This window comes from Lepidochelys kempii, chromosome 9 (assembly GCF_965140285.1).
Source record: "Lepidochelys kempii isolate rLepKem1 chromosome 9, rLepKem1.hap1, whole genome shotgun sequence".
Lineage (NCBI taxonomy): Eukaryota > Metazoa > Chordata > Testudines > Cheloniidae > Lepidochelys > Lepidochelys kempii.
Genome location: NC_136388.1, coordinates 79,020,395 through 79,034,009, shown reverse-complemented (window position 1 = coordinate 79,034,009; position 13,615 = coordinate 79,020,395). Strand labels below are relative to the sequence as shown.

General features: G+C 41.2%; 1 protein-coding gene across 6 annotated transcripts in view; it reads right to left on the bottom strand.

Annotated features, from left to right (window-relative positions):
- Window positions 1-13,615, bottom strand: part of OPHN1 (oligophrenin 1) — a 123,666-nt gene that overhangs the window by 14,289 nt on the left and 95,762 nt on the right. For all 6 annotated transcript variants that reach the window (XM_073360994.1, XM_073360996.2, XM_073360992.2 and 3 more), the window contains 5 exons: window positions 12,557-12,631; window positions 7,292-7,376; window positions 6,939-6,997; window positions 4,922-5,027; window positions 2,924-3,083 (listed from right to left, as the gene is read on the bottom strand). In XM_073360994.1, the coding sequence (XP_073217095.1) occupies window positions 2,924-3,083; window positions 4,922-5,027; window positions 6,939-6,997; window positions 7,292-7,376; window positions 12,557-12,631 (485 nt within the window). The remainder of the gene's footprint in view (window positions 1-2,923; window positions 3,084-4,921; window positions 5,028-6,938; window positions 6,998-7,291; window positions 7,377-12,556; window positions 12,632-13,615) is intronic.

The window sequence follows — 13,615 nt, the reverse complement described above, 5'->3', positions numbered from 1 at the left end:
TTCCTTGTCCTTAGAGTCTTCATAATGTACTATATAAATAATATATCTATTCTACTTCAAACTCATTTGAAGTATTTGCTTATATGTCAGTTGAAGATATTTTAGATACTGAAGCTGCGTTTATAAGCTCAGTCTAATAAAACATTACTAGCTTAACCTTATCATTGCGGAAATTAAAGGCAAGGAAGCAGAGGTCTGTCTTAATTAAAATTTCATTCCAGAGCTTGGAGATGGCAGAGTAATCATACATTTTCCCTGGCTCCCCTCTGCAGGCCATTATCTGGGCTGCAAACTCTATAACACAGAAGAGAGAGGCCATACTGTAGTGCAGAATCTGAGCATTTAACTTATAATCAACTAGCTGTTCAGTTGAAAGAGCTTGCTAGGGAATGGTTTCAATGAACTGTAATGAAACCAAGGTGTGTTATTTTCACTGGCTTCTTGTCAATTTCTAAATCCAACTAAAATTATCCTGCAGGTACTCAAATCTCCATGGATTCATCCATCCACTCATCCAAACCCCAGCACCACCATCTACGACTCACTCTTCTGTTCTGATCTCTGCTCTACCTCTAACCATACGCCCACCTTCTCAACTACTGTGCTCCTTCACATTTGACCTACTCTCCCCTCCCCAGAAGTGTGTGTGTGTGTGTGCGGGGGTCACTTTTCACTTGTGCTGATCTGTCTCACAGGAACTCTTTCTCCATCCTCCTCAAAGGCAGGTAACTACCTCTCCTTAAAGCATGCTTTACAGCTTTCTTCTTCTCGTATGCTGGACTTTCTCTATGAAGTATTCTGTGATCAAGGGCCCTAAGTAAAGATAAAGGGCCAAATTCATCCCTAGTAAGTTGTGCAGGAATGAATCTGACCCTAATAACTTTTACTGAATGCTGCAGCTGATCGTTTTCACATTTTATTATAAAACTCAATTATACTCTTCCAAACTACCCCCCCAAAATACCAAATGATTAAATTTATACCAGATATTATTAGTGACAAATCACCAATACATTAGGTAGCAGAGTACTCTACATTCCATCACAACAGAGACAGCCATGATCAACATCAGCTTGTGTGTGTGTAAACAGGTTTTTGTATAGCACCAGGCATAATCATAGAATATCAGGGTTGAAAGGGACCTCAGGAGGTCATCGATTCCAACCCCCTGCTCAAAGCAGGACCAATCCCCAGCTAAACCATCCCAGCCAGGGCTTTGTCAAGCCTGACCTTAAAAACCTCAAAGGAAGGAGATTCCACCACCTCCCTAGGTAACGCATTCCAGTGTTTTACCACCTTCCTAGTGAAAGAGTTTTTCCTAATATCCAACCTAAACCTCCCCCACTGCAACTTGAGACCATTACTCCTTGTTCTATCATCTGCTACCACTGAGAACAGTCGAGATCCATCCTCTTTGGAACCCTCTTTCAGGTAGTGAAAGCAGCTATCAAATCCCCCCTCATTCTTCTCTTCTGCAAACTAAATAATCCCAGTTTCCTCAGCCTCTTCTCATAAGTCATGTGCTCCAGCCCCCTAATAATTTTTGTTGCCCTCCCCTCAACTCTTTCCAATTTTTCCACATCCTTCTTGTAGTGTGGGGCCCAAAACTGGACACAGAACTCCAGACGAGACCTCACCGATGCCGAATAGAGGGGAATGATCACGTCCCTCGATCTGCTGGCAATGCTCCTACTTATACAGCCCAAAATGCTGTTAGCCTTCTTGGCAACAAGGGCACACTGTTGACTCATATCCAGCTTCTCGTCCACTGTAACCCCTAGGTGCTTTTCTGCAGATCTGCTGCCTAGCCACTCGGTCCCTAGTCTGTAGCAGTGCATAGGAGTCTTCCGTCAAAAGTGCACGACTCTGCACTTGTCCTTGTTGAACCTCAGCAGATTTCTTTTGGCCCAATCCTCTAATTTGTCTAGGTCCCTCTGTATCCTATCCCTACCCTCCAGCGTATCTACCTCTCCTCCCAGTTTAGTGTCATCTGCAAACTTGCTGAGGGTGCAATCCACACCATCCTCCAGATCATTAGTGAAGATATTGAACAAAACTGGCCCCAGGACCGACCCCTGGGGCAATAATGAGGCTCCAATAATGAGGCTCCAATCCTGATTGAGGCTTCTGGTGACTACTGTAATACAAATATTAAATAAAGGTCCCATGAAAATGAAAACCTTGGTGCAACTTTAAATATGGAGCTGTATCAATACCTCCATAATTAAATAATAATAGCGTGAACTCTTTCAAAATTCTGTATCAGCAGCTGGTCCTTTCCGCCAGTTCCACTGTCTAGAGCTTTATGGGCAAAGTATTACTCTATACAGAACTCAAAAATGTCAGATGTATGCTGAAACTTGCACTAAAGACTCCCCCTCCAATTGGCAGCTCCTCTCTCAAGAGATCACTTTGAAGTACTGCCACACGTGGCTTTCTTCAATTTTTAGTTAAAAAAATCCCTATCCAACAGGCAACTTGTTTTTATTGATCCTTTAGGAAGTCACTTAAGAGTAGTTCTACAGTTACCTGTTTCGGACCATGTCAGGTGAGACCTATTGTCCATACAGTTTGGTTTTCTGTCCCTGGTCAACACCAGTTGCTTCAGAGGAAAATGTAAAACTCCCATACTGTACAGCTATATAGCAAGTTTCCCAGTGGGGAATTTCTTCTGTTAAAGCCGTGAGTGAGGCCCCTTAAGAAAGCCAAGCCTTTATGAAGTAACCAAAGGAAACTGTGAAGAACATGTGATTGTTACAGCTTTTGCTTCCACTTTGTGCATCTCTGAATAGTACAATTAAAACCATAAGAGGAATCCAGCAAAACAAGCCAGTGCTCCAGACCACACAGCACAATGATCCACAAGGACTTGATAGAGCACTAGTGAGCTTTTGAGGCAAGCTCTTGAGGGCTGGCCCCATACCTTGTCAAAGTGCTCGATGAGTATCTCAACCACAATGTTTTGGAACTTGATATTCATCATGGCAGCGACGGTGTCCTCCTGCGCCCGCATAAGGGTGGGGCCGAATATAACCCCCATGTTGGATGGGGACATCAGATTCTCTCTGCTGTGCTCACACACGCTGTTGGCATGGGTGGAGGAAAAGAAAAAGATGAGATTAGAAGACAATGTGAAAGGCCATTTAAAAATTGCAAGATTAATTAATTCAATTTCCTCCATATTGTAAAGCAGAACCAGGTTTCCCGTGCCCGTGAAGCTGCTCATAAAACATATATCTGGCTACGATAAGCACATTCTTTGGCTATGCAGAAAGCTTGAGAGTGCGATGTACTGGTATTGTTATTTGATCCCTTCAAATGTCTGGCTCCTCTTTTAGGAGGATCAATACCCCGGGAATCATTAGCTGTCCATGCTATATGCATGTTAAGTGAACCATTTATTTTGGAATGGTTCGTTTAGCCAAGACATGCATTGGGATTTTTTTCCCAAAGAAGAAGAACTGCGTACAAGGATGGAATCTCTGAAAGATTTCAGAGAGATCTCTATGGTATCGTTTTTCTGAAAGCGTCATGGCTTTCAAGAAACAGAGTGCTATTTATGTAGCTGTGTTTAGATTTCAGTGCCATATGCAGCCCCACTGAATAGCACCAACTATGGAATGATTTATAGGCTAATCTAGGAAGAGACCACACAGTATTCAGGTATAGAATTGGAGTCTGAACTTCAAGGGCTGGGAGCAGAGATATTCTGATGCTGAGCTCCGAGTTTTACTTCTGCCACCTACCTCCTATTGGCATTTATGAGATTTGTGCCACCACAGACAAGGTGGGGAATAGGGCCCTCAATGCAAAACTCTGTGTAGGCAACAAAAGAACTACTATTAATAATGGGTCAGCCTGACTGTAAATGGTGCCTAAAAAACGGCATTGCCCCTTCTGCAGAGAGGTTTTTAAAAAATATCCTGTCTGCCAAAGGCTGGCGACGAGTCCAAGTACCAGTATCCAGCCTTCTTACCCCTGAAATAGAGGGGTTACGACCAAATAGCACGAAGATCCAAATCCCCATTTGGAGCTACAAAATAAATCCCTGTCCAGTGTGGTTTTACCAACCCAAACCAGCCCTGTAAATGTCGTGTTTTGAAAGTGGCTCTTCCAATTTGGCCAAAGCACATCCTTTCAATCTGGAGGCCAGTCCCTCCCCAAACCATGTCTGTTAGTGAGCAGAACTCCAGCACCTTTCCCTCCCCATGAGCTTCAGCATGGCTGGCACAATGAGCACCGTCAAGAGGTGACTCTCTGTATGACTCCCATGTGAGATGAGGATACTAGGTTCTGCACCTTGCATCCTCACATTCACTGTGAAAGGAGGGCAGGAAAACAGCAACTCCAGTGCCTTCACCATCAATGGACAGATTTTTATTGGTGCTGAGCGCTCATGGCACCAGCTGAAGTCAAACAGCAACAGGTGCCCAGCACCTCAGAAAGATCAGCTCCTAACTGGACATTAGGGAGGGCTTGAAGGCTAATGTGCCTAGCACCAATGCTCCTCAAAGGACAAAGCACATTGAATCCATAGTACAAGAAGTGTGTTCAGTATGTGCTTAATCTCCAGTCCCAGGGAACAGGGGTCTTAAAACTGCTCCAAAATTCCAGACATAATGTTGTTGTTAATTGGGCTGGCCAGACACTAGGTTTACAGCTCTGGTCTGTTAGACCATATTATCATATAAAAATTATTCTCTAACTTGGTGCTTCTCATAAAGCAGCCATTGACTGTAAGTGGCAGGTGGACAGGGGAATATCAAATACAGGGATAGCCACACAATTTGGGCAGTATATTCCCAGCTGTACAATAGTTGTCAAGGGCTTAATTAATTTGCCAGAGAAACAGGCTGGCTTCTCCGACTCCTTTTTTTTAATCTCTCTGGTTTAACAGGAATATTTACTGGATTCTGCTTACTTGACCAGGTGTCGTATGAGGAGTTCCAACATGTCTCTATTCTTCTCAGGTAGTTTATAAACCAGAGAGTGAATGGCTCCCAGCCTGTAATCTAGGTTCTCAGATTCTGGAAAGAAACAAGAGAGAAGTTTTTGCCTACTGCTTAAAAAAATAATCTGTGTTATTCCCTGAGGTGTGGGGCCAGCCTGCCAAGAGCAAATGAGAGCAACCTGGAAGGAGGGCAATTACACAGCAGCAAGGTTATCATCATGAGAAATGAAGTGACGAGGAAAGAGGTGAAATCAAGCTTAAAAGGGGCTCAGAGTGGGATTTTTCAACTGAAATGTAGTGCTGGTGAAATGTGCTGCATGAACAGAACCAATACAGCATGAGCAGCCGCTTCCCTCGCACACCAACTCTAGGAACCTCAGCCCAGATTGAGCAAAAGCAGTTTTAGGGCCAAGCGAGCAATTCAGGCCCCTCTGATGAGACTGTTCTTAGCATAGGTACTTAGTACTGTACATAGGGGTAAAATGCACAGGATTAATAAGCATCCAGTCAAGAGGCACAAATCAGCCTGGAACAATAAAATACACAATGCATACAGAACAGAGTGTGATCTTTACAGTTGGAAAACTGCATGGACATTTCTGAGGAAGGTAAGGGAGGGGGTTAATATTTCCATCTACCGAGCTATAATTGGTATAATAAGATAGAAAATCTAGCAACTCTTGGGTTTGAGCACAGTCATCTGGAGGAGGAGAATTTTTCTTTAGCAGAACGAGAAGCAACATTATTAATTTTCCAAGGGCCAAGGAGGTGCCAAGCTGCAGTTCCATGGAGCTGCAGGTGCTCACCACCTCAGGTTTGAGCCCAATGTGTTTTCCCCAGATATAAGACATTTTAAGACACCATCCTCTCTTTTATTAAGAAAGTTGCTTAAGTAACTGCATACCCAGGCTCTCTATCTCTGCACTTCTGCTCTAGATGTAATTATGAGGGTGCAGCTACTTTAAAATTATGAAAGATAAATTGCAAAGAGACATTTTACCAGGATTGAAGATGACCCAGGTTTTAAATGAGTCTTAGCTCAGATTCTGCCCTGTTAACATACTCATGTTATTTGCCTGACCTTTGTCAGTTTGGTCTGTTACTTAGCACTAGCCGCTCCATCAGAAAAATGCATTTCGCATACTTGAAGGTATTATGGGTTCAGCATTCCAGGACAAAACTCAGTGCCAAAGAGGGACATCTGAGACACTGCATGGCGATTGGGGCCTGTCACCGTATGTCTCTATTTACAATTTAAAAAAACATAAAGCTGTCAGGAAATAATTCTGCTAGCACAACTGGGCCAATTCCCTTTTGATACATATGATATAGACACACCCACGTATATTTTAAAAGATCCCCTTACTCCACGCCCCACCTTAAGTGTCTCTGAAGGGATCCAAACCCAGGCACACACAAGTACACTGTAATATAAAGGACGATGGGGACGAAATGGAGTCATCCTTTTAGAATGATCCCTTCAAACAAACTAAGAAACCGGAAGCAGGAATGAGGCTCTATTATAAGTACAATGGGTCAGATCCTCATCTAGTGTAAATCTATTGAAGCTCTGCCAATTACTCCCACTGAGAATATGGCCCAAATGGGTCAGGGACATGATCCTGAAAATGCCGAGTACCCTCAAATCCCATGGCAGGATTGAACTGTAAGATGCCATTCAGTGATGCACAGAGACTCTCTTATGACTTAGCATCCCAGCAAGTGAATCATCTGATTTTCCCTCCCTACCCAGGTCCCAGATGGATGTGGCTGGCTGCCATGACAGCAGCCCCTGTTGGATCCCATACACTGCAAGGCCAAGATGCTTGTCATCGGGGATCTGTAACCTGGCTACAACATGTCTCACTTGATCGGGAACTCCACACGTGCAACATACTCAGCGTTGTGTTGAGCTAGTGGAATAATGCCATTCTTATGCAGGATGGGGGGTATGAGGCCTATCAGTAGTGAAGCTGTTGGGACTTACTCGCTGCTGAGACCAGCTCTTTATGGAGTCGGTACGTCATGACAGGTTCAGCTAGATTCCTGAAACAAACAGAAACAACTCTGAATTCCTCAAAGAGCAGAGGAGCGGCTACGACTCTGTTCTCAGTTACATTGGAAGACGAACGGAGAGGAAAGTCATATTTTCCACTCCAACTCCCATGGATTCTTGAGGCTGCCCAATTGGCACTCTATCCTCATTTCTTTTATTTGCATAAGTGCACGTGAGGTTTTTACAACAGACACGATTTTTCAAACAAAAGACACCATCTTTGCCCAAAGAGTTCCAGCCCTGCCTGGGAGAGTCAAAAATAAGACAACGAGTGGGGAAGTTACCTGAGGTAGAATTTCAATGAGCTGGTAATTGTCTTGATGTCCCAGTCGCTGTTTTGGAGATCTACATCCCCTGGACATTTTGGATCTGGAAGAGGAAAAAAAAAGTGGCAAATACGACAAAATAAATGAGCTTTCAAACAAAGCCTGATTTTTTAAAACGAGTAACAAAATTTATGCTGGCAGGATATGCCCTAGTGGCAGAGGAAGATACAGCAGTGTGCAAGGGACACTGATGACTCCTCTTGGACAAGTAAAGCATAGTGACAGTTGCCAACACTGAGGCTTCGTCTTCACTGACACAAAGGTGTGCTTGTTTGGGTTTTTACAATGAGACAGCTAACTTGCAATGTTTATTGCACCGTAGAGTCCTAAGTGGAGATAAGCACTGACAGTGTTTCCCGAGACGTAGCAAGGTATGGCCCAGCCCCGTACCTCCCACCCATGGTGAACTCATCTCGTTTACCTTGTCGTAAAATTCAGGGTGAATTTGATTTAAATCAAATTGATTTAAATCATGATTTAAATCACTAGTCAGGTAGACTCGATTTAATCATGGATTTCTATATAAAGGTGCATTCTTGTTGATTGTTATAACCTTAATACATGTTCTTCACAACTCAGAGAGAGATGTAGGTTTTGTTTTTAGAAGGTACACACTATACATTTTTAAAGTGATTTATTTTGAAAACTGTTCATATCAGTTTTACAGCTATATCAGAAAATGAATGATTGGTTATTTCATTTACCAAAGATAATTGAAGCAGATATTTATGAAGTCATTGGGAGGTGAACTATCTCCAATTCAACAGGTTAATCATTAATATTTGGAGGATTTTCTTGCCATGCTGTATTAGGAAGAGAACATCACCAGACAGACATTTAAATTGTTTTAATTAACTAAAACAACAAAGTTATGTATTCTGGATTTCTTTCTTCAACAGCAAACACATAATATTTTAACAAAACAAGCATATGAATTTTTGAATTTAGCTAAACATTCAAGTTTTTTAAAATCAGGTTTGTTTTTGTTAAAATTGTTTTTAACTAAAATAGCTAAATTAAATTTTTTAAAAACAAACAAAGAGACATTCAATTGACTATGTCAGCCAGGTCAACATGAGAAATTTAAAATATTGGCTTCTGCAGCTAACTCAGTCGTCTTCACCTTCATTTTCCTGTTTGTTCATAATCTGGAAAAGAAAAACAAGCTTTCCTGCTTTTTCAGGTCCCAAACAATTTCTCAGTTTGGAATGAATTAGGCCAAAGGAAGAAAATATTCTTTCTTCACTGGCAGAAGAAGCTCCTGCTATTAAAAGTGAGATGTTCACTTCAACAGTGTCTGAATCCAAGTGCTTAAGTGACTTCCACCAGTTCACTGGTATGACTTTCTTTAAAACATCATCAGCAAACAAATATTTCTTGAGTGGTTCACCCTTAGCTCTGAAGTATATTGTAGTTGGCTTTATGGAGGGATGATCGCTGGATGTCCATGCCATAGCCAACTCCTCCTCTTCAGCAGTTAAGGTTTGACCCTGGTACCGAATATTGAGAATATTTGCAAGAAAATGAGCTGGAGATAGTGCTTGTCCCATTCGTTTTTTTAATGCTTGTAATTTAACTCTGTCATTGCACATTTCTCTTTTAAGATCTCATTCAGTTCCTTCCAAATTTCAACAGCGTCAGCAATAAAACAGCTATTCCCCTACATTTTGTTTAAGGCTACAGAAATAGGCTTCAGGGTACTCAGCATGTGTTCAACATTTCTCTTAAGCCCCGTGTTGAGAACTTTGGCTGTGACCGTGCCATCTATTTTTTCACAATTTTGTTCACAAACTGTCATCAGATTAGGCCAGTTCTTGATCTAGTGCTCAAAACTACTCAAAAGTCCACTACCGAGTTCCATCTCACGTCTTGTGGGAGAGTTAGCTTAGTTCCTCCCACTTTTTTCAGAGCAGTTGCTGCAAAGTGGTTGTTAGGGAAGTATTTTGCAATTTCAACAACATTAGCCTTTATTTCTGGAACACTGAAGTCTTTGGCTAGGAGGCGCATCAAATGAGCACTGCAACTGTATGTTGTTAGCTTGGGACTCTCTTCACTCTCTTCTAAATAATTTCTTCTCATCTTGAATACATTTGCAGCATTGTCTGTGACCAAGCTGCATACTAGACATTTGAATTTTTTCCCCATAGTTTGTTATAGCTTTTACTGCTACTTCTTGTAAAGTATTCTGCTGTGTGTGCATTTCCTGATGTATCAGTTGTTTCTGTAAGAAAGACATTCCCTTCTTCTGTTGTCACACAAGCACATACAACAGGATCATTGTGGACATTGCTCTACCCATCAAGACTCAGGTTAACAGTTTTACCCTCTAGGCCTTTTGCACACTGCTCAATTTCTCTTTCAGACAGTTGATCCAGCAATTTGCCTGCAAAATCTGCTCTGTTGGGTAGACTGTATCCTGGTCTTAATGACTGAACCATGTTAATGAAGTGTGGGTTCTCAATCATATGGAAGGGAGAGTCTGTTGCATAAACAAACCGGGAAATTTTTTCTTCGATTACCTCTTTTTGTAATCTGCTGGTTCTTATCACAAACTTATCTATGGTTGTTTCTGGATGATGGAGATTTTTTTTTCTTTTTGCTACAGGTGATATACTGTGGCTACATGACATGCATGATGTGACTGAAACATTATCATTGGCAGATAACTCTGAAACTATAGAAAATGATGGTGATCTTGAAGGTGGATAGTCTTCAGAATCCTGTATGTTGAGGATGGATTCTCCTAAACAAAGTAAGTCAATGCAGTTATTTAATTATTATTACCGTACTGCTCATTTAGTATTACTCATTGCATTCACTGACATTCAATACTACTTCAAAGGTGAAATTGTAAAAGGAAGATCTGCCTATTTTAGCTATTTATTTTTTTATCACAATTGCATCTAAAATGATAGTACCATAGAGTAACATCTATATATTTTGCTCAAACATGAGAATTCAAGAATAGTCCAGAAGGAAGACAGGAAGTCCTTAAGAAAGAAGTATGAAATAAAAAAGTTTACCAACCTGAAGATGCTGCAGGTTCAGACATGTTCCTTTCATCATCTTAAACGCAGCTTCCTCCTGAGAAGGAACACTTCTCATGATGTTGTTTCACTCGGGCAACCAGGCCTTGCATTTCTTGGTTGCACTGTTTGCATTTTGCACGCATGCCTGTCTTACCCACGGGTAGAGGAACTTCATTAAAATGTTCCCAAACTGGGTCTCTTTTATGGCCTGCTGCCATTATAGGTTTTCCCTTCTAGCGAGAGAATGGTATGGTAGATCTCAAATCAATGAAGGCTACACTCAGAAAGACCTCAAGACTTTTGGAATATGCTGCTCAAACAGTTCCACTTTTGTTCAGACTTCTTCTCTTTGTCCAGATCTATTCTGCCCCCAACAACCTTCTATTGCACTTTTTGTAATTTTGTACTTTTAGAGAGAGGTAAGGTATTGACAGTGTAAACAAATTTGCAGAGGGACAATAGGGTTGAGGTCTGTTATTTCTCACCTCTATATATTATTTATTTATTTAAAAACATTTTTGCTGTTAACAAGCATGTTATCTCTGGAGATACAAATCCAGTTTGAGAACTGCAAAACTAAGCATCTCTGATGGTATCTTCTAGACTGAGCACTGAGTCCTATTGGGTTGACAGAAAGATTATGTAATAATCTAAATAATCTATACAGAAGCCCCTGGAACCTCATAAAATTGGATCCCTAATCCATGAACTATTGGAACTAATTTACAAAACTTTTCTTAAACATTACCTAAATATATTGTCTTATACTTTAGAATTAGAATTTATAATCCCTATTCCATGATGAGATATCTTTGAGCTATAATGTATCTTAATTAAAACTACCTTTAGATAGTTTTTTTCCTCAAAAACCATTTTATCAAATAAATCTGATTTAAATAAAAAAATCTAATTTAAATTTTAAAAAATCAGATTTTTTTTATTTTTTTAAAATCATTGATTTTTATCTACCCTTGTAAAACTACAATGGGATAGCTAACACATCTTAGTTATCTCGTTTCTTGAGTTGAGCAGGAGGATGGTATACTTAAAATTAGAGGGGGAGGAGGAGGAAGGATAAGAATGTGGTGTTAGAATGGTCAAAACGATCATGCAACTAACAAAGATAATCACTTCTACTAGGAGTCTCCAAGATCAAAGATGAAAAAGCCTTAATTATTGCATCCTAGGTCCATTCCCCCAGCCAATGAAGGATTATTCTCTACTGTGTGTTCTCCACAGCTTTGTGGTCTATCCTTTAAAGCAGAGGTGGGCAACCTGTGGCCCGCCAGGGTAATCCGCTGGCATTACATGCTGGTCAGGTGGATATTCACCAGGAACACTCCCCTTGTCCTGTGTTCCAGCTTTATCTAGTCTTTCCCGCCAGACAAGCCATCCAGAATGGTTTGGATCTTGGCTATCTTAGCTCCACATCTGTCCTACAATGCTTGAACTGACTGTCCACCAGTTTGTACATCAGGGTCAGGAACCAGGACATTCCCAGAGCAGAGGCCTTGACTCTGGAGTGCATTCCCCATTTCCAGCCGAACACAGCCCCGTGTTGTTGACTTTCAAGGCATGCTGCAAGGATTCTCTGTTTACTCAGATTTGTCCGAGGATGTGGAGGATGATTTGGGGTGGCGTTCTGTGGGAGGGGCAGTTATTTTGTTTGTGCTAACAATGGTTAGTGGATGTATAAAACTGATGTAAACAGGGGGAGACTCAGCCCTTTGATCTAATTCTCATTTCCTCTAAGGCCCATTTACACTGCCAGAGAGGAGTAAAGGGACCTTCATGTAAATGAGAATCAGGACCTATCATCTATGGGAAAGAGAGTCTGTTTGGCAATTAGCAATGGTCTCTCTGTTTTGGGATCTATTTGCACTCTACAGGACTCCACTTCCACGTTACTGTTATCTCAATACCCTTTGCTTCTTAGTTTGAAAATGCAGGTAAAATTGGCAACATTTTAGCTTAAGGGGAGTGACGAGAGACTAGGTGGGAGAAGAAATTCAGAGAAGAAGGGAAAGAACACATCAGAAAGACTGGTGGAGAAGACCAGCAGCCTGGAAAGAAGGGCAAGAGCAGAGGGGATGCTATACATGACAGCATTTCACTGTGGAATCCAGTCCTCCTTGTCTTGCCTTACAGTACAAAAAAATTACAGTCCAGTCATCCAAGAACTGGTTATTCTTACCAAAGAAGGCATTCAGCAACTTCTGCACCTGGATATTACTGCCAACGGTTCGGTATACTCCCTCAGTAGTGATCCCTGCGCAGAAGAATGAAGAAAAGAATTGAGTGTCCTTTCAGAGTTGTAGATGTTAAACAGCGCCACCTAGTGTAGTAAAAACATCACAGGCTGTCCCGAGGCCTGCAATAGATTGACAGCACTTTGGTGAAGAGCCGAGTGAATAATGAAGCAGAAATCATTTTTTAAAAATTGCCCATGAATACCTCATGTTAACCTGGACTTTGTTAGGCAAAATGATTCGCCAAATAACTTCTGCACACAGTTCTTGTTCAGTAGCTAATAACTGAACAATTGGTTGAAAATATTCAGTATTCTAAATGGGAGCTGTTCTGACTGGACACAAAAAGTATATTTCTGTTCTTTGACTAGATCAGTGCCACTGTGAGAATTAGATTTCAGGGATGATTACTCTCAATCACAAATCTGAAATTCTCTTTTGGAAAATTCTGCAATATTTGCTTAAAATCTGCTATTTCTGGAAACATTAAGAACATAAGAATGGCCATATTGGGTCAGACCAATAGTCCATTTAGCCCAGTATCCTGTCTTCTGACAGTGGCTGGTGCCAGATGTTTCAGAGGTTAATGAACAGAACAGGGCAATTTATTGAATGATCCATCCCCTGCTGTCCAGTCCAAGTTTCTAGCAGCCAGAGGTTTAGGGACAACCAAAGCATAGGCTTGCAACCCTGACCATCTTGGCTAACAGTCACTGATGGATCTATCCTCCATGACTTTATCTAATTCTTTTTCTTTAACTTAGTTATGCTTTTGGTGTTCACATCCCCTGGCAAGGAGCTCCACAAGTTGACTGTGTGTTGTGTAAAGTAGTACTTCCTTACTTTTGTTTTTAACCTGCTGCCTATTAATTTCATTGGGTGACCTTTGGTTCTCGTGTTATGTGAAGGTATAAATAACACCTCCTTATTCACTTTCTCCACACCACTCATGATTATAGAGCTCTGTCATATTCTTCCCATCTCTTTCCTAAATTTAACAATCC